Below are 22,366 nucleotides of genomic sequence, written 5' to 3'. Positions count from 1 at the left end.
ACAAAGTGACTGCTTGGCTTCTGTAGCAGAGATGGGCCCAGTTAAAGGTAAACTCAGCAAAATGATGTTTCCGCGAGCAGCACGGCAGATATTGCGATGAGCGAGACGCAAGACTTTCTCAGAGTCACGCACAGTATCTACGCATGTGAATGGGTTCGCTTCACACTGTTAGAGCGTAGTAGGTACAGGACCAAAACACTGGAGAAGTTTAGTCTGGCTCTTCAACGCTCTTAGTTGTTTGCTGAAATTGACCCACTAAGCTTTGCGCATCTACATCATATCACTGAGTCTACCTTTAAGATTTCTATGTGGGTCGGGAGACAAAATATGGGTGAGGAGGCAAGGCCTTAGCTGTGGTGAGGGTGGGCAGATTGGGGTGAGGGGCTGACCACCTTCTGAGGATCCGTCTGGTAACACTTCAAATGCTCTGCTTTTGTTTAGCTTTCTCAAGATCTGACACGCTTGAAAGAACACTATGAGAAAAAGATGAAAGATCTTATGGCAAATACAGTGGGAACGGTAGAGCTGCAGCAGATAAAACAGAAACACGAGCAGAAGGTAAACGTCATCAACATGGTCGGTGTGTGTCGTCACCCTCCGCTAGACAAAGTAGATCCTCCTTAACCCCGACCTCCCTCATGGTGTCTCTCACCGACTGACTCAGACCTAGTCCCTTCATCCTGCTCTTATGTCTGGTGGTGAATTTGTCTCTACTGCATTGACCTGTGCCACTAACTGTATGGGTGTTGAGGCAACTGCATCTCCTAAGTGACATGCCTTTAGGTCTACGGCGTACTGAGACACCAGAGCAGCTGAGTTGTGTGTAGGCCTAGACAGGCGGTCCGTACAGGATCGTCTCAGTCCACTCCTACAGAACATTTTCAAACAAATCTATAAAAAAAGATAGTTATGAAGTCCTACTTTTCAGCAGCGGGTTGTAGCAGTCCAGGTAAATCTTCTGAGACTCTACCCTGGCTAATGAAAGAGCCTCTAAACTACTGACATTCCCTATTTACAGGTCTCACATAGGGAGATTAAAGTTAAGTACACCTCACTTCAAGCCCTTATGCATTTGTGAGAATCCTTTAGTTTAGATTGACTCAGTTCAGCTGCTGTCACAGATGCTGTCTTGCTCTGGTCCACCCTGCTCTCCCTGAGGTCCTGCTCCTGTATTTACATGATCTGCCATCTTCCCTTCTCTTCTAACACAGTTCCTATCTCCTCCCTAAGAGCTTCAGTAGCATGCTGCTCTCTCTGTCTGCTCTGAGTGCTATTTACTGTTGTTGATGTTACATGAAGATGCAAAAGCTGGTGAAGGCAGCGAGAGACGGGACCAAAGATGGCCTGGAGAAGACCAAAGCAGCAGTGAGAAGGGGACGGTCGTATATCAAGACCCACTGTCATGGTAAGAGTAAGAACAGAACATGGACTATGGTCCTTAGTTCACACTAGTCAGTTAATTACACTGATGTATCTGGTACCTGGGATAAAATGCAATCACTACATTGTAACAGGGGAATCATCCACTAACAATGTGTATTAACCTCCTGGGTGATGCTCATCTGATTTAAGCTGACCTCGTCTCTTGTTTATCTCAGAGAGGAAGTCAACCTGTTTTGAGGATGAGGAGTCAGAGCTATTCATCGAGGTGGAATGCTTCAACATGGAGCCAGTGCTCAGTCCCGTCCCTGAGGGCCTCTCACAACAACAGGTGGTGAGGAGGTGTATACTGGGCTCCATATTAGAGAGTGAGAAGAACTATCTTGATGCACTGAAGCGGATTTTAGAGGTATGTATTTTACAGTTTATACATTTCATATAACATTTCTCTAATTTCCTCAAGGAAAGGATTTCCTACCACATCCTTATCCTCTTTATCCTCTCTCTTATCAGCAATATGAAAAGCCACTTTTGGAGATTGAGCCCAGGTTGCTAAGCGATAGGAAGCTGAAGGTGACATTCTATCGTATCCGGGAGATTCTCCAGTGCCACGCCCTGTTCCAGATCGCCCTGGCGTGCCGCGTGGCCGAGTGGGACAGTCTGGAGATGATCGGGGACGTCTTTGTAGCCTCGGTGGGTTGGTGGACAAGTGTAGGAAGGATTCAGTGCTGGGGAACCCACTGTAGGAAGGATTCAGTTCCACTTTAAGATGGCTGGAAGAGTAAACCATTTGACAGTGGTCATGTGGTCAAAACTAGTGGACAGAAACATTCCTTTACTCACACCATGTCCTGTACTGTGCTTCACCATTGAACACAACACTGACTGAAGCGATAGTGCAAGTTTACCATGACTCGTTCTATAGGAATTAGTCCCATGATTGCGTGCACACACACACACACACACACATGACACACATGACACACAGCTGCACTGGGTTCTTGGAGGAAGTGCTCCACCCTGGTGTCTTCGCTGCCTAGCAACCCGGTCAGGGGTTTTCAAACAAAGTCTCACCCAGTAACCCCAGTTCTTCCTCTTCCTGAAGTTTGTTACTGTTTGAAGCATGACCCCTAACACCACAACACAGGAGCAGGAAACAGCATCTGTGACCCATGTGCTGTGTGCCTTTTTTCTTACTGTCCTCTCTCTCTTTTCCCTGGCCAGAAACAACCATCATAATACACTGTCCAACTAACAGCTTATTTTGGCCCTAGGAAGCCCCATTCCTTTGTCTGGTACCAGGTTAATTCCATTTCTGACTGTAATTGTATGGGACTCGTATGAGGTGTTGATGGCTTGCTCTCTCCCCTTTCTGTCTCCCTCTCTCTATATCTGGGTCCCAGTTCTCCAAGTCCATGGTGCTGGATGCCTACTGTGAGTATGTGAACAACTTCAGCACAGCCATGGCGGTGGTCAGGAAGACGTGTGCCTCCAAACCCAGCTTCCTAGACTTCCTCAAGGTCAGTCAGAGCACCACTGTAAATATATATATATTTTTAAGTATGCTCCTGTGAAAATACAGAGATACAGCTATGCATCTCTGGCTCTATCCTAAACCTAACTCCGCATAGGGACCTGGGGTTGATTTCAGACTGAACAAAACACTTTGTGGTTCTGTATTGGATTTCCCTGCACTGCATCAATCAGTAATCATTGATTGTCTTCTTCTCTCTCCACAGCAACGTCAGGACACCAGCAGTGACCGGGTCACTCTCTATGGACTCATGATGAAGCCCATCCAGAGATTCCCTCAGTTCATTCTGATGCTGCAGGTATCTATTTCACAGTCACATCCACACTTAGCGCCTAGAATACATATTACACGTCTACCAGCAGAGGGCGCCACATACTCACTACCAAAGAGTATGTTAAGAATGCACTACGCAGAGAGGGTGCTGTGTAGTGTGCATACTCTTGGGAAATAATTTCTGCCCCAGGTGCTTCAAATTTGATCCTCACTCATAATTATTATGACTGAGGATAAGCTTTTAGACTGCCCATTGGCCTTCTGAAAGAATCTGAATAGTTTTAAACTGATGTTATGCCAGTGTAGAGATGCTCTGGATGTGATCGGTGCTCTGTTATATTCTGAATGTGTTATCTCTCCATGCTGTATGGCAGGACATGAAGAATGCCTCAGTAGGCCACAGTGACAGGCTGCCCCTACAGATGTTATGTCATGTTACAGTATGTTATGCTATTCTGTGGTGTTCTGACTGTGATATAATGTGATACAGGACATGTTGAAGAACACACCAGCAGGCCACAGTGACAGACTGCCCCTACAGATGGCCCTGACAGAACTGGAGACCCTGGCTGAAAAGCTCAATGAGAAGAAGAGGGAGGCTGACCAGCGCTGTGAGATCAGACACATAGCCAAGGCCATGAACGAACGCTACCTCAACAAGGTATTGCTCGAACACACACTCACACACACACACACACACACACACACACACACACACACACACACACACACACACACACACACACACACACACACACACACACACACACACACACACACACAGTCTTGTATAACTAACCTTGTGGGGGGACACAATTCAGTCCCATTATAAAAAAATCCTAACCTTAACCCCAAAACCTAACCTTAACCCTAAACCTAACCCTAGCTCCCAACACTAAAACTAACTGTAGCTCCTAACCCTAACCCTAAACTTAATTCTAACACTAATTCTAACCTTAACCCTAAACCCCCTAGAAATAGCATTTGACCTTGTGGGGATTCACAAAATGTCCCCAGTTGGTCAACTCTTTGTTTGTTTACTATTCATGTGGGGACTTCTGGTCCCCATAAGTATAGTTTAACATGTCCACACACACCATTGATCTTCTTCAGACCATCCTCTATAACTAGATGATATTTGAATGTTTAAATAGATTGTTTCTTCCATTGTGTGGGCGTTGAAGCCTTGACTGTAGATGTTTCACGTTCAACACTGAGAATCCATCTATCCACAAATCTGGCAATATACAGGAGATGGCTCTGAGCCTGATACGGAAGCATCAATATTCCCTACTGTCTAATTATTTGTCTGTTTGTCTGCCCACAAGAGCAAACAGCCGCCCCATGGCATCTACAGTATATTTTATGGATGTGTACATGCCGCAAAGTACATTAACTGTAACTAAAAGCACACTGATCTGTAAACTGCATGTCCTTATACTAGTATGTGTATATTCTACACTAACTAAATGGTATCTTCATATTCATTTCACCCTTGACACGGACCAGACTGAAAAGCTACAGTAAGATCGGACAAACTGCTTCCCTGCAATATCTACATTATGTATTTATATATTTTGGGGAGTACCTTAAATGTACATTGACATAAATCCTAAATTAACCTTGGGGAAGACAGTCGAGACCATATATTGTATCTGACCTCTTGGTCTCTCTCCCTTACCCATCAGCTCCTGAGTAACGGCAGCCGCTACCTGATCCGCTCTGACGACATAGTGGAGACGGTCTACAACGACCACGGAGAGGTCATCAAGACCAAGGAGCGACGCCTTTTCCTGCTCAACGACGTGCTCATGTGTGCCACGCCCAACGTCCGGTAAGACCCAAAGCACCAGCACCAGACACAGTACTCACCCTGGCCAAGGGTTTCTACCCACAGATGGAGCATCCTCTCTGGGTATGATTCTGATCAGCTCCCAGTGGAGGAGCCTGTGAACAGGTAAACAAATCTCAAGGTGCTTAAAAAGCAAAACAGCATCAATAAAAAATATGAATGACATGAGCAACAAATGAAGCGACAGTCAATAAATAGCTTGAGCAGAGGGAGGTGCAGGTACAGGTGGTGAACAGGGGGAGCTGAGCAACCAGATCAGGACATCCGGGGGCAGGAATCTACCTCAAGGTGTCTCGCAGCCAGCGTCTTCTCTGTGCGGTTGGACACTTGTGGAACGAGATCGATACAGTTTGTTTTTTTATCTCCCCATGCACTCACTCAGCATACAGAACACTCATAACTTTGGAGGAATGCTCTGGAGCGATGAATTCCTCACTGCCAACTCGCCACCGTCGCGCCCCCCCCCCCCCCCCCCGTTGGATCAAGGAGAATGTAGAAACATCCCAATATAGGCCGACGTAGTCAAATTAAAACGGCTAGCTAGCATTGTCTTAAAAGCTAGCTATCTTAAAATCAAATCAAATCAAATCAAATCAAATTTATTTATATAGCCCTTCGTACATCAGCTGAAATCTCAAAGTGCTGTACAGAAACCCAGCCTAAAACCCCAAACAGCAAGCAATGCATGTGAAAGAAGCACGGTGGCTGGGAAAAACTCCCTAGGAAAAACTCCTGAGAAAGGCCAAAAACCTAGGAAGAAACCTAGAGAGGAACCAGGCTATGAGGGGTGGCCAGTCCTCTTCTGGCTGTGCCGGGTGGATATTATAACAGAACATAGTCAAGATGTTAAAATGTTCGTAAATGACCAGCATGGTCAAATAATAATAATCATAGTAATTGTCGAGGGTGCAACAAGCACGTCCGGTGAACAGGTCAGGGTTCCGTAGCCGCAGGCAGAACAGTTGAAACTGGAGCAGCAGCATGGCCAGGTGGACTGGGGACAGCAAGGAGTCATCATGCCAGGTAGTCCTAGGGCTCAGGTCCTCCGAGAGAAAGAAAGAAAGAAAGAAAGAAAGAGAGAATTAGAGAGAGCATATTTACATTCACACAGGACACCGGATAAGACAAGAGAATACTCCAGATGTAACAGACTGACCCTAGCCCCCCGACACATAAACTACTGCAGCATAAATACTGGAGGCTGAGACAGGAGGGATCAGAAGACACTGTGGCCCCATCCGATGATACCCCCGGACAGGGCCAAACAGGCAGGATATAACCCCACCCACTTTGCCAAAGCACAGCCCCCCACACCACTAGAGGGATATCTACAACCACCAACTTACCGTCCGAAGACAAGGCCGAGTATAGCCCACAAAGATGTCCGCCACGGCACAACCCAAGGGGGGGGCGCCAACCCAGACAGGAAGACCACGTCAGTGGCTCAACCTACTCAAGTGACGCACCCCTCCCATGGACGGCATGGAAGAACACCAGTAAGTCAGTGACTCAGCCCCTGTAAAAGGGTTAGAGGCAGAGAATCCCAGTGGGAAGAGGGGAACCGACAAGGCAGAGACAGCAAGGGCGGTTCGTTGCTCCAGCCTTTCCGTTCACCTTCACACTCCTGGGCCAGACTATACTTAATCATAGGACCTACTGAAGAGATAAGTCTTCAGTAAAGACTTAAAGGTTGAGACTGAGTCTGCGTCTCTCACATGGGTAGGCAGACCATTCCATAAAAATGGAGCTCTATAGGAGAAAGCCCTACCTCCAGCCGTTTGCTTAGAAATTCTAGGGACAATTAGGAGGCCTGCGTCTTGTGACCGTAGCGTACGTGTAGGTATGTACGGCAGGACCAAATCGGAAAGATAGGTAGGAGCAAGCCCATGTAATGCTTTGTAGGTTAGCAGTAAAACCTTGAAATCAGCCCTTGCCTTAACAGGAAGCCAGTGTAGGGAAGCTAGCACTGGAGTAATATGATCAAATTTTTTGGTTCTAGTCAGGATTCTAGCAGCCGTATTTAGCACTAACTGAAGTTTGTTTAGTGCTTTATCCGGGTAGCCGGAAAGTAGAGCATTGCAGTAGTCGAGCCTAGAAGTAACAAAAGCATGGATTAATTTTTCTGCGTCATTTTTGGACAGAAAGTTTCTGATTTTTGCAATGTTTCGTAGATGGAAAAAAGCTGTCCTTGAAGCAGTCTTGATATGTTCTTCAAAAGAGAGATCAGGGTCCAGAGTAACGCCGAGGTCCTTCACAGTTTTATTTGAGACGACTGTACAACCATCCAGATTAATTGTCAGATTCAACAGAAGATCTCTTTGTTTCTTGGGACCTAGGACAAGCATCTCTGTTTTGTCCGAGTTTAAAAGTAGAAAATTTGCAGCCATCCACTTCCTTATGTCTGAAACACAGGCTTCTAGCGAGAGCAATTTTGGGGCTTCACCATGTTTCATTGAAATGTACAGCTGTGTGTCGTCCGCATAGCAGTGAAATTTAACATTATGTTTTCGAATGACATCCCCAAGAGGTAAAATATATAGTGAAAACAATAGTGGTCCTAGAACGGAACCTTGAGGAACACCGAAATTTACAATTGATTTGTCAGAGGACGAACCATTCACAGAGACAAACTGATATCTTTCCGACAGATAAGATCTAAACCAGGCCAGAACTTGTCCATGTAGACCAAAATGCTGATTTGCCATTAATTCTCAGGCATCAAACAAAATGTAATCCAGAGTAAATCTATACTTGTTTGGCTATTCAAAAACAAAAAGTGAAATGATTCATACAAAAAACATAATGATTAAATATTTACCAAATTTACAGGAGCTCTCTGACCAGGCTGTCAAGTGCCAATAGGGTGACATGATAACTGTAGAACCAGTCATGCATGAAATACTGTCTAAGTCTTACAGTACAGTCATGCCATTCTCAAAAGAATTTGCCCCGCTTTGATGTGGCATACCATATACAGTACATACCATACCACATACCTTACGATGGTAAATCATTTAACTTTCTGAACTTTTGTTTACCCTGATTTTGTTTACAATCCCCTCTGTATCAGTGAGGAATACACTCGATAAATGTAATATTGGTTGAAGAAACCTTTATTGGTCCCTGTGAGGAAATTCATTAGTCCTCTGCCTGTCCTTCTCCTCTATATCCAGGTGCAGTGTTGATGGCAGTGGTAGTGGCAACGCCGCCCTGGGTCAGAAGTTCCTGCTGAAGTGGAGTGTCCCTCTGAGCTTTGTGGATGTAGTAGAGTTTGGCTCCAGTGAAGACATGGGCGACAACAGCCGCTTCACCCCCCAACCCCACTCTGGAGAGAAGGTGGTCATCAACGCCAAACCAAGTACGTCCCAATGATTCGCAACCACAGAGATCTGTCACAGAGTTCTGCCTGTAACCTGCTTAGTATTGGAAAAAGAGTACGATGTGGATAAGATGTAGTTTAGAGCCCCCCCCCCCCCAACGGCCCAAACCCTGATTTGTGACATTGTTTCTTTATGACCCCACAATTAAACATAAAGAGAGGAATGTGAGGCCTGATTTTAGGGCTCCCAAGTTGCGCAGTGGTCTACGGCACTTCATCCCAGTGCTAGAGGTGTCACTGCAGACCCTGGTTCGATTCCAGGCTGTATCACAACCGGCCGTAATTGGGAGTCCCATGGGGCGGCGCACAATTGGCCCAGCGTCGTCCGGTTAGAGTTTGGCCGGGGTAGGCTGTCATTGTAAATAAGAATTTGTTCTTAACTGACTTGCCTAGTTAAATAAAGGTTAAATAAAAAAAGTGATAATGCAGGAGAAGCCGAGACGAAGACGAGGGCCGGCAAACCATGCCAATATATCCTCCAAACACCGTCTTCGAGGGCGTTATCACTTTTATTCCATGGGTTATCAACATATTCAAATAATGATTGACATATTTTCATTAAAAATGTTATTTTGATGAATTTATTCATATTATTTCATCCTTCCACAATATATTCCTGACACAAATCTAGGGTTACTACCCAAGCCGGCTGGTCGTTCATTCTATCGGTTAGGTTACCAGAGACGCGACCCAGTCGTTCAGTCTTTTTGTTCTGGATCAATGAACGCGACCCAGTCGTTCTTTCTAAATGTTCCATTGCCATACTGGCTGGCAACGTTCTTATCCCTTGCTTGCTAGCTAGCTAACTACAGCTAACTTACAGTCACATCAACAGTGCAGCCAGAATAACAACAGTAGCTGCATTTGCATTTGTTTAAGCTGTTTTCTAGAGACATTTATTTGGATACATCCATAACAATGAGCTAATGAGGCGTGCTTTCGCCTGGCATAGAACATTTGCTTACTCGTCAGGACACTGTTGTTCAGAGGAGCTAGCCAACAACACAGCGAACACAACCACTTCAAACTGAAGCTGGAAAGACTGCAAACTAGCTGCACTTCATTTCGTTTGACCTTTTTTAATTTGACATTTCTTTGTATGTAGCCATAAAAATTATGCCAGCTGATTCATGATTTCGACTGGTTGAGAAACACTGCCTGCCTGTCTGTCTGTCTCGTCCCGATTCCCGATACATTATTTACTATGGGACAGCTGGAGATCGAATATGAATATTGAAACAATGTTGCAAATGTCGGAGAGACAGACAACAAGGTTTATACAAATATCCACAGTTGAAAATGAAATGTTAGTCTAAAAGAAATCTGAGATAATGTCTATATGCTTTTTATAGTGGAGATCAAGTTTATACATTTCTTGGCTGGGCTGATGAGACAGTGGATTGCGCAGTCAGATGGAACAGAGTAAATAAGCATTTTAACGTCATAGATTTAGCCAGTGGTAAATTGTGGAATAGACATTGGCTGGAATACGATTTTAACCAATCAACATTCAGGATTAGATCCACCCGTTGTATAAATTGAAATAATATGCATTACTCTGCACAGCGGCTGTACAATGCATATACAGTACAGTACAAGCAGCAATACCTTGTTTTCTGCCGTGTGTAAAATCAATACAATTTCCTCTTAGTGCTGATTACGCTTCAACACCCCCCTCCCTGAAATATTGATGAGTTCTAGATGATTACTGTAATTATTTAGCAGACTGCCTGGCCAGTTCTCAGTGGGCTCAGATCAACACTACAGTACAAGCGCTACATGACTCACTGATGTTACTGTTGGATGAAACATGGGGGGCTCTCCTTCTCAGATTATAGTGTTGCAGGACCACACTCAATAACAAGGAGCAAAAGTTGCTTATTCATTCATTTGACACACCAACAACAAATGTTTAGCCATCATTTTCTGTGTGCCAGGCGTTCCATCTCGAACCACTGAGAGACGTTTTAAAATAGTTCCAGAGAGACTGTGGTGAGTCTTTAAGCAGCCAGCTCCACTCTCTGCTGCAGGGTCACTGACTTCACTCTTTTCCCTGGCCTGCTCTGGCAGCTGCTCAAAATGGCCACTCCTTTAAACTCCTTATTGGAAACTATGCTACCATCATAACCAGACTGTATGGTTTGTGATCATAACCAGGCAGTTGCTTTTTTTAGTAAAGAACATTCACCCTGACTTCTGACTACAAACCAGGCGTGGGTAATGGGGAATGCAACGGTACATTAGTGTGCTTTTCATTTAGCTGGTGTTCAGGTGGTGACAACAGTACACCCACTGGGGAAGGCATGGTGGATGCTGTAATAGCTATGGAGTAACTATGTTATTGTATGCTAGAGGTTATGAACAGAGGTGTCAGTCGTTTCCTGTGTGTGGCAGGCTTTGACGTGGCAGGCTTTTTCCCTTACACCAAGCCCTCTGATGCAGGCTTTTTCCCTTACACCAAGCCCTCTGATGCAGGCTTTTTCCCTTACACCAAGCCCTCTGATGCAGGCTTTTTCCCTTACACCAAGCCCTCTGATGCAGGCTTTTTCCCTTACACCAAGCCCTCTGATGCAGGCTTTTTCCCTTACACCAAGCCCTCTGATGCAGGCTTTTTCCCTTACACCAAGCCCTCTGATGCAGGCTTCTGTTTGTCAGTCCCATCTGTGGTGCTAGTGTGATCTACTCCAGTCGTGTGTGTGTGTGTGTGTGTGTGTGTGTGTGTGTGTGTGTGTGTGTGTGTGTGTGTGTGTGTGTGTGTGTGTGTGTGTGTGTGTGTGTGTGTGTGTGTGTGTGTGTGTGTGTGTGTGTGTGTGTGTGTGTGTGTGTGTGTAAAGCCAGAGAAACTCATTCCATATATATATATATATATATATATATATACACACTACCGTTCAATAGTTTGGGGTCACTTAGACATTTCCTTGTTTTTGAAGGAAAAGCAAATTGTTTTGTCCATTAAAATAACATAAAATTGATCAGAAACACAGTGTAGACATTATTAATGTTGTAAATAACTATTGTAGCTGGAAACAGCAGATTTTTTATGGAATATCTACATAGACGTACAGAGGCCCATTATCAGCAACCATCACTCCTGTGTTCCAATGGCACGTTGTGTTAGATAATCCAAGTTCATCATTTTAAAAGTGTGTGTGTGTGTGTGTGTATATATATATATATATATATAATTTATTTATTTACTTATTAGTTGTATTCCTGAGGGTATGGCCTACTGTACAGACGTTGAGCCTCTGATTACAAATGGCTTTATAGTGTAATAGCCATATCTTTTACCCACATGCTGAGAAGAGGATGACCGTCTAGCCTGTAAATGGATGTCGTTGTGCCTAAGCCTGTGTTATTTAAGAGTCCATTAGTGATCTACTGTACTGTACTACTCTCCATCCATATTGTTAAAGCATAGGACCCTGAGTGAAGTCGACCATATGGGCCATTTCTTGTTTTCCTCTCATCCTCTTACTCATTGAAATGGGGATAAGCAACCTTTCCTCTCTTCCCTCTCCTCCACTGCCCAACTGCCACCCCCGTCCCCTCTCCTCTCCAAAGCCTCTTACCCACTCACCCACCCATCACCTCTCCATCTGCCCTCTATTCCCATCCACAGACGGCCTGATGGGGGTTAAAGAAAGTCAACTAAAGCATCTGGACCCTGGGCTGACAGTCAGGCAGGCATATTCCTAGCCAGCTAGTCCTGAGCTAGGTTAGACCACTATATATACATCCAGTAACCTATTGCCCTTAGGAGATCCACATGGACTGGACAGCAGTGTGGTTCAGCTCAGTAATGTTAGCTAATTAAATTGGACATGGAGCTAGAATGGAAAACATTACAGTAGGGTATGGTCATTTTTACCTGGCAGAAATGGATCAGGCCATGTCACTCCCCCATATTTTGTCTATGACCCATATAATCTCTTCAATACTGATTACATTTTCCTCCTAGTCAGTCCTCTGTGTGTCTGTTCTGGCCAAGCATTTTAAGTGGGAAAAACCCTCACTCTCAGCTTCTCTCCCTCCCTCCATAGTCCAGTATGTTCTGTCAAAGCAACTGGTGACCTGCCTACTAGAGGCAATGAAAAGACGGTCCAGCTTATGATGTCACAGTTTCCTCTGCTCTGCTCTGGATGTCTGTTTGCTTGCCTCATGTCTGTTGCACTTAGCTTAGCTAATTGGGAGCACCAGAAGAGATGGGTCGGTTACATTGGCAAAGACCTTAAAACAATAAACTGCAACCCTTTCCTCTAGTCTAGGTCAGAGCCATCGATGAATGACTGCTCTACAGGTCAGGTTCAGCTTGTCCATGGCACTCAGTCTCATTGTGGCCTATTGTCATTGTTTGTCAGAACATATAATATCTATAGTCATAGAGATGAATCATGGCCTGTAGAATTACCATGGATGACAAGCCAATGAGCATGACTGAAGCTTATTCAGTGATTCTGCCCTGACCGGGTTCCAAGCACACAAAGACATCATAGGGCTCCTGAGTGGCTCAGTGCCAGAGGCATCACTACAGACCCTGGTTCGATCCCGGGCTGTTTTCCAACCAGTCGTGATCGGGAGTCCCATAGTGCGGCGTACAATTGGCCCAGCGTCATCCGGGTTAGGGGAGGGGTTGGCCGTCATTGTAAAATAAGAATTCTTTCTTAACTGATTTGCCTAGTTAAATAAAGGTTAAATAAAAATAAAATGAAGACCAATGAGGCGGGAATATTTTAACTTTATTAGACAAGACAATTAGCTCAATAGAACAGAAATGACATTTCTGAAGCTAGGACAAATTGTTATTGTCAACCATACACTTTTAACATGGCTTTCAACCCAACACAATGTCTGTAACAGTAAAACTGTTCAATGATACTCCGTGACCTGGACATATTCAACAGTGGAATGATATCTTGGTACATGATGAAGAGAAAGTCTCTAAATTAGCTTCTGCATGTAAACTTACAATCTGAAGTATCCATTTCTGAATGAGTATTTGTCTCCAGTGTGACCACCACCTACGTGAAATACTTAGTGCAGGTCAAACGGGGTGGAAGTTTCTCTGAGTGTCCTCTCTTGGCAGCCCTGGGGAAGAATGGAGCGGTTGCCATGGAACTGGAACACTACGGCAGTGTGAAGGGCAATTATAGACCCCACAGAAAGTAGACTGGCAAAACCAGAGGGAGCCCCAGGAATCCTGGCGCCAGAGATTCCCATTCACATTAACCCCCTCCCAGTTCCAATGTGCTGCCTTATGAGAGTGGTAGACCACATTTAAGTTGAAAAGTCATATGGTGAAATCATCTAAGAGCTTGCTCTTGTTAGCTGACAGTACCATATGCTGCAAATCCTACCGTACAATGACTTGTTGGCAGGCATGTCTGAAAGATGAGGAGGGTCCTCTCTGCTGCAGGTTTAATTTGAGTTACAGCCTTGAGAGAAGGCTATGTGCTGGCAGAGCCTACAGGGGGCCTCTCCTCTTTCTCTCCCTTTCTCTCTCTGAGGAGTCTGGCTCTCTGTCTGTGTCTCTTCCTGATATACAGGCTGAGCACTGACAAACAAAGCAGCCCATTGTCCCGAGCTGGACGCACAGAAACACAATAATCCCTTACTTCACTGGCCTGTTGGTTCGGTTAGGCAGGGCACACCTACAAAGAAACACACACACTAGCGCAGTAGAGGGAAGTTTAACCCCAGGAAACTGCCGTTAGGTAACAGTACTCATTTCCAACGCACACTCTCCCTCTCTCGCACGCGCACACACGCACACACGGTTCAGAGCCATGCCAAGTTGGGAAACAGACTGACTTTGTCTGGCAGTGTGTCTTATTTTACCTCCTGCTTTCAATGCACGATAATTGCCTTTGAGATTTGTATGGCTCATATTGTTGGGTCAGTGGGTTCAGATGGGATATGGGCTCAGCTCTGTGAATCAGAACTTACTTCTACTACCAACTTTATTTGGTAATAACGCAGTTCTTTGTTGACAATGACATGATAGTTTATTGACTTGTTGTCATTGTCTCTCGTCTCAGATAAGTTGTACATGGGTCCAGGCCAGCTGTACCAGGACCTTCAGAACCTCATCCACGACCTCAGCCTGGTCAACCAGATCTCCAGCATGATCGGAAGCCTCAAGGGAAACTACCAGGTGAGCCGCATATATAAATGTGGCCCTGAGGTTTTGATCGTGTGTGTGTGTGTGTGTGTGTGTGTGTGTGTGTGTGTGTGTGTGTGTGTGTGTGTGTGTGTGTGTGTGTGTGTGTGTGTGTGTGTGTGTGTGTGTGTGAGAGAGCGAGCGACCGAGCAAGCGAGCTCTGGTGCACAGTAGTTTCAGTCTGAGTGGTGGGGAGCAGAGAACAGGTCAGAGGCACACAGAGAGACGTGTTTCTGTCTGAGAGAGGTGGGGGAGCAGCGAACAGGCCAGAGGCACACAGAGAGACGTGTTTCTGTCTGAGAGAGGTGGGGGAGCAGAGAACAGGTCAGAGACACACAGAGAGACGTGTTTCTGTCTGTCTGAGAGTGGTGGGGGAGCAGAGAACAGGCCAGAGGCACACAGAGAGACGTGTTTCTGTCTGAGAGTGGTGGGGGAGCAGAGAACAGGTCAGAGACACACAGAGAGACGTGTTTCTGTCAGAGAGGTGGGGGAGCAGAGAACAGGTCAGAGGCACACAGAGAGACGTGTTTCTGTCTGAGAGTGGTGGGGGAGCAGAGAACAGGCCAGAGGCACACAGAGAGACGTGTTTCTGTCTGAGAGAGGTGGGGGAGCAGAGAACAGGTCAGAGGCACACAGAGAGACGTGTTTCTGTCTGAGAGTGGTGGGGGAGCAGAGAACAGGCCAGAGGCACACAGAGAGACGTGTGTCTGTCTGAAAGTGGTTGGGGAGCAGAGAACAGGTCAGAGGCACACAGAGAGACGTGTTTCTGTCTGTCTGAGAGTGGTGGGGGAGCAGAGAACAGGCCAGAGGCACACAGAGAGACGTGTTTCTGTCTGAGAGTGGTGGGGGAGCAGAGAACAGGCCAGAGGCACACAGAGAGACGTGTGTGTCTCACACACACACAAGACAGAGGGGGGCTTTTGTGGTCAATTTGGAAGAGCTGGTGTGTGGAGTCAATCTCTGCTCGCCCAATGGCATGATTGAAAGCTGTTATAGATTTAGCTTGACATTATGGGGCTATGGTTTAAGCAGTGTCTTGTGTTAATACTTTATCTGACTCTATCTCTGGCTCTTTTCCATCCCTCCCTCCTCTAGAACGTTAACCCTATGGTGGCCCATGACTGGGTGTCAGGTCTGCAGCGTCTCATCCTGAAGAAGGAGGAAGAGATCCGGGCTGCAGACCGCTGTAGGATCCAGCTGCAGCTGCCTGGCAAACCGGACAAGTCAGTGTCTTACACACACCACTGCTGTTTCTCTCTCACATACAGTAGACCTTACACACACCACTGCTGTTTCTCTCTCACATACAGTAGACCTTACACACACCACTGCTGTTTCTCTCTCACATACAGTAGACCTTACACACACCACTGCTGTTTCTCTCACACATACAGTAGACCTTACACACACCACTGCTGTTTCTCTCTCACATACAGTAGACCTTACACACACCACTGCTGTTTCTCTCACACATACAGTAGACCTTACACACACCACTGCTGTTTCTCTCTCGAGCAGTAGACCTTACACACACCACTGCTGTTTCTCTCACACATACAGTAGACCTTACACACACCACTGCTGTTTCTCTCTCACATACAGTAGACCTTACACACACCACTGCTGTTTCTCTCTCACATACAGTAGACCTTACACACACCACTGCTGTTTCTCTCACACATACAGTAGACCTTACACACACCACTGCTGTTTCTCTCACACATACAGTAGACCTTACACACACCACTGCTGTTTCTCTCACACATACAGTAGACCTTACACACACCACTGCTGTTTCTCTCTCACATACAGTAGACCTTACACACACCACTGCTGTTTCTCTCACACATACAGTAGACCTTACACACACCACTGCTGTTTCTCTCTCACATACAGTAGACCTTACACACACCACTGCTGTTTCTCTCTCACATACAGTAGACCTTACACACACCACTGCTGTTTCTCTCTCACATACAGTAGACCTTACACACACCACTGCTGTTTCTCTCACACATACAGTAGACCTTACACACACCACTGCTGTTTCTCTCTCACATACAGTAGACCTTACACACACCACTGCTGTTTCTCTCACACATACAGTAGACCTTACACACACCACTGCTGTTTCTCTCTCGAGCAGTAGACCTTACACACACCACTGCTGTTTCTCTCACACATACAGTAGACCTTACACACACCACTGCTGTTTCTCTCTCACATACAGTAGACCTTACACACACCACTGCTGTTTCTCTCTCACATACAGTAGACCTTACACACACCACTGCTGTTTCTCTCACACATACAGTAGACCTTACACACACCACTGCTGTTTCTCTCACACATACAGTAGACCTTACACACACCACTGCTGTTTCTCTCACACATACAGTAGACCTTACACACACCACTGCTGTTTCTCTCTCACATACAGTAGACCTTACACACACCACTGCTGTTTCTCTCACACATACAGTAGACCTTACACACACCACTGCTGTTTCTCTCTCACATACAGTAGACCTTACACACACCACTGCTGTTTCTCTCTCACATACAGTAGACCTTACACACACCACTGCTGTTTCTCTCTCACATACAGTAGACCTTACACACACCACTGCTGTTTCTCTCACACATACAGTAGACCTTACACACACCACTGCTGTTTCTCTCTCACATACAGTAGACCTTACACACACCACTGCTGTTTCTCTCACACATACAGTAGACCTTACACACACCACTGCTGTTTCTCTCACACATACAGTAGACCTTACACACACCACTGCTGTTTCTCTCTCACATACAGTAGACCTTACACACACCACTGCTGTTTCTCTCACACATACAGTAGACCTTACACACACCACTGCTGTTTCTCTCTCACATACAGTAGACCTTACACACACCACTGCTGTTTCTCTCTCACATACAGTAGACCTTACACACACCACTGCTGTTTCTCTCTCACATACAGTAGACCTTACACACACCACTGCTGTTTCTCTCACACATACAGTAGACCTTACACACACCACTGCTGTTTCTCTCACACATACAGTAGACCTTACACACACCACTGCTGTTTCTCTCACACATACAGTAGACCTTACACACACCACTGCTGTTTCTCTCTCACATACAGTAGACCTTACACACACCACTGCTGTTTCTCTCACACATACAGTAGACCTTACACACACCACTGCTGTTTCTCTCACACATACAGTAGACCTTACACACACCACTGCTGTTTCTCTCACACATACAGTAGACCTTACACACACCACTGCTGTTTCTCTCACACATACAGTAGACCTTACACACACCACTGCTGTTTCTCTCACACATACAGTAGACCTTACACACACCACTGCTGTTTCTCTCTCACATACAGTAGACCTTACACACACCACTGCTGTTTCTCTCACATACAGTAGACCTTACACACACCACTGCTGTTTCTCTCACACATACAGTAGACCTTACACACACCACTGCTGTTTCTCTCTCACATACAGTAGACCTTACACACACCACTGCTGTTTCTCTCACACATACAGTAGACCTTACACACACCACTGCTGTTTCTCTCTCACATACAGTAGACCTTACACACACCACTGCTGTTTCTCTCACACATACAGTAGACCTTACACACACCACTGCTGTTTCTCTCTCACATACAGTAGACCTTACACACACCACTGCTGTTTCTCTCACACATACAGCAGACCTTACACACACCACTGCTGTTTCTCTCACACATACAGTAGACCTTACACACACCACTGCTGTTTCTCTCACACATACAGTAGACCTTACACACACCACTGCTGTTTCTCTCACACATACAGTAGACCTTACACACACCACTGCTGTTTCTCTCACACATACAGTAGACCTTACACACACCACTGCTGTTTCTCTCACACATACAGTAGACCTTACACACACCACTGCTGTTTCTCTCACACATACAGTAGACCTTACACACACCACTGCTGTTTCTCTCACACATACAGTAGACCTTACACACACCACTGCTGTTTCTCTCTCACATACAGTAGACCTTACACACACCATTGCTGTTTCTCTCACACATACAGTAGACCTTACACACACCACTGCTGTTTCTCTCACACATACAGTAGACCTTACACACACCACTGCTGTTTCTCTCTCACATACAGTAGACCTTACACACACCACTGCTGTTTCTCTCACACATACAGTAGACCTTACACACACCACTGCTGTTTCTCTCACACATACAGTAGACCTTACACACACCACTGCTGTTTCTCTCTCACATACAGTAGACCTTACACACACCACTGCTGTTTCTCTCTCACATACAGTAGACCTTACACACACCACTGCTGTTTCTCTCACACATACAGTAGACCTTACACACACCACTGCTGTTTCTCTCACACATACAGTAGACCTTACACACACCACTGCTGTTTCTCTCACACATACAGTAGACCTTACACACACCACTGCTGTTTCTCTCACACATACAGTAGACCTTACACACACCACTGCTGTTTCTCTCTCACATACAGTAGACCTTACACACACCACTGCTGTTTCTCTCACACATACAGTAGACCTTACACACACCACTGCTGTTTCTCTCTCACATACAGTAGACCTTACACACACCACTGCTGTTTCTCTCACACATACAGTAGACCTTACACACACCACTGCTGTTTCTCTCACACATACAGTAGACCTTACACACACCACTGCTGTTTCTCTCTCACATACAGTAGACCTTACACACACCACTGCTGTTTCTCTCACATACAGTAGACCTTACACACACCACTGCTGTTTCTCTCACACATACAGTAGACCTTACACACACCACTGCTGTTTCTCTCTCGAGCAGTAGACCTTACACACACCACTGCTGTTTCTCTCACACATACAGTAGACCTTACACACACACCACTGCTGTTTCTCTCTCACATACAGTAGACCTTACACACACCACTGCTGTTTCTCTCACACATACAGCAGACCTTACACACACCACTGCTGTTTCTCTCACACATACAGTAGACCTTACACACACCACTGCTGTTTCTCTCACACATACAGTAGACCTTACACACACCACTGCTGTTTCTCTCTCACCTACAGTAGACCTTACACACACCACTGCTGTTTCTCTCACACATACAGTAGACCTTACACACACCACTGCTGTTTCTCTCTCACATACAGTAGACCTTACACACACCACTGCTGTTTCTCTCTCACATACAGTAGACCTTACACACACCACTGCTGTTTCTCTCACACATACAGTAGACCTTACACACACCACTGCTGTTTGTCTCTCACATACAGTAGACCTTACACACACCACTGCTGTTTCTCTCACACATACAGTAGACCTTACACACACCACTGCTGTTTCTCTCACACATACAGTAGACCTTACACACACCACTGCTGTTTCTCTCACACATACAGTAGACCTTACACACACCACTGCTGTTTCTCTCTCACATACAGTAGACCTTACACACACCACTGCTGTTTCTCTCACACATACAGCAGACCTTACACACACCACTGCTGTTTCTCTCACACATACAGTAGACCTTACACACACCACTGCTGTTTCTCTCACACATACAGTAGACCTTACACACACCACTGCTGTTTCTCTCACACATACAGTAGACCTTACACACACCACTGCTGTTTCTCTCACACATACAGTAGACCTTACACACACCACTGCTGTTTCTCACACATACAGTAGACCTTACACACACCACTGCTGTCTCTCTCACATACAGTAGACCTTACACACACCACTGCTGTTTCTCTCACACATACAGTAGACCTTACACACACCACTGCTGTTTCTCTCTCACATACAGTAGACCTTACACACACCACTGCTGTTTCTCTCACACATACAGTAGACCTTACACACACCACTGCTGTTTCTCTCTCACATACAGTAGACCTTACACACACCACTGCTGTTTCTCTCTCACATACAGTAGACCTTACACACACCACTGCTGTTTCTCTCACACATACAGTAGACCTTACACACACCACTGCTGTTTCTCTCACACATACAGTAGACCTTACACACACCACTGCTGTTTCTCTCTCACACATACAGTAGACCTTACACACACCACTGCTGTTTCTCTCTCACACATACAGTAGACCTTACACACACCACTGCTGTTTCTCTCACACATACAGTAGACCTTACACACACCACTGCTGTTTCTCTCACACATACAGTAGACCTTACACACACCACTGCTGTTTCTCTCACACATACAGTAGACCTTACACACACCACTGCTGTTTCTCTCACACATACAGTAGACCTTACACACACCACTGCTGTTTCTCTCTCACATACAGTAGACCTTACACACACCACTGCTGTTTCTCTCTCACATACAGTAGACCTTACACACACCACTGCTGTTTCTCTCACATACAGTAGACCTTACACACACCACTGCTGTTTCTCTCACACATACAGTAGACCTTACACACACCACTGCTGTTTCTCTCACACATACAGTAGACCTTACACACACCACTGCTGTTTCTCTCACACATACAGTAGACCTTACACACACCACTGCTGTTTCTCTCTCACATACAGTAGACCTTACACACACCACTGCTGTTTCTCTCTCACATACAGTAGACCTTACACACACCACTGCTGTTTCTCTCACATACAGTAGACCTTACACACACCACTGCTGTTTCTCTCACACATACAGTAGACCTTACACACACCACTGCTGTTTCTCTCACACATACAGTAGACCTTACACACACCACTGCTGTTTCTCTCTCACATACAGTAGACCTTACACACACCACTGCTGTTTCTCTCACACATACAGTAGACATTACACACACCACTGCTGTTTCTCTCACACATACAGTAGACCTTACACACACCACTGCTGTTTCTCTCTCACATACAGTAGACCTTACACACACCACTGCTGTTTCTCTCTCACATACAGTAGACCTTACACACACCACTGCTGTTTCTCTCACACATACAGTAGACCTTACACACACCACTGCTGTTTCTCTCACACATACAGTAGACCTTACACACACCACTGCTGTTTCTCTCACACATACAGTAGACCTTACACACACCACTGCTGTTTCTCTCTCACACATACAGTAGACCTTACACACACCACTGCTGTTTCTCTCTCACATACAGTAGACCTTACACACACCACTGCTGTTTCTCTCACACATACAGTAGACCTTACACACACCACTGCTGTTTCTCTCACATACAGTAGACCTTACACACACCACTGCTGTTTCTCTCACACATATAGTAGACCTTACACACACCACTGCTGTTTCTCTCTCACATACAGTAGACCTTACACACACCACTGCTGTTTCTCTCACACATACAGTAGACCTTACACACACCACTGCTGTTTCTCTCACACACACTAGGTTAGGCCCCTATGTCCTCACTCCCACCACACCGCTGTCTCTCTCTCACACACTAGGTTAGGCCCCTATGTCCTCACTCCCACCACAGTGCTGTCTCTCTCTCACACACTAGGTTAGGCCCCTATGTCCTCACTCCCACCACACCGCTGTCTCTCTCTCACACACTAGGTTTGGCCCCTATGTCCTCACTCCCACCACAGTGCTGTCTCTCTCTCACACACTAGGTTAGGCCCCTATGTCCTCACTCCCACCACACCGCTGTCTCTCTCT

General features: G+C 45.7%; 1 protein-coding gene across 2 annotated transcripts in view; it reads left to right on the top strand.

Annotated features, from left to right (window-relative positions):
- LOC115172759 (rho guanine nucleotide exchange factor 10) overlaps positions 1-22,366 on the top strand; it is an 86,950-nt gene that overhangs the window by 36,410 nt on the left and 28,174 nt on the right. The window contains exons 9-19 of one of the 2 annotated variants that reach the window (XM_029730492.1): positions 442-558; positions 1,300-1,405; positions 1,599-1,789; positions 1,894-2,073; positions 2,784-2,900; positions 3,120-3,212; positions 3,678-3,848; positions 4,876-5,021; positions 8,213-8,397; positions 14,460-14,575; positions 15,677-15,804. In XM_029730492.1, coding sequence (XP_029586352.1) covers positions 442-558; positions 1,300-1,405; positions 1,599-1,789; positions 1,894-2,073; positions 2,784-2,900; positions 3,120-3,212; positions 3,678-3,848; positions 4,876-5,021; positions 8,213-8,397; positions 14,460-14,575; positions 15,677-15,804 — 1,550 coding nt within the window. The remainder of the gene's footprint in view (positions 1-441; positions 559-1,299; positions 1,406-1,598; positions 1,790-1,893; positions 2,074-2,783; positions 2,901-3,119; positions 3,213-3,677; positions 3,849-4,875; positions 5,022-8,212; positions 8,398-14,459; positions 14,576-15,676; positions 15,805-22,366) is intronic. The other variant, XM_029730493.1, reaches the window with a different exon arrangement.

The sequence above is a fragment of the Salmo trutta genome, chromosome 33 (genome assembly GCF_901001165.1).
Source record: "Salmo trutta chromosome 33, fSalTru1.1, whole genome shotgun sequence".
In the NCBI taxonomy this organism is placed as follows: Eukaryota; Metazoa; Chordata; class Actinopteri; order Salmoniformes; family Salmonidae; genus Salmo; species Salmo trutta.
The sequence above is the reverse complement of the archived record's forward strand: the minus strand, read 5'-3'. Positions and strand labels throughout refer to the sequence as shown.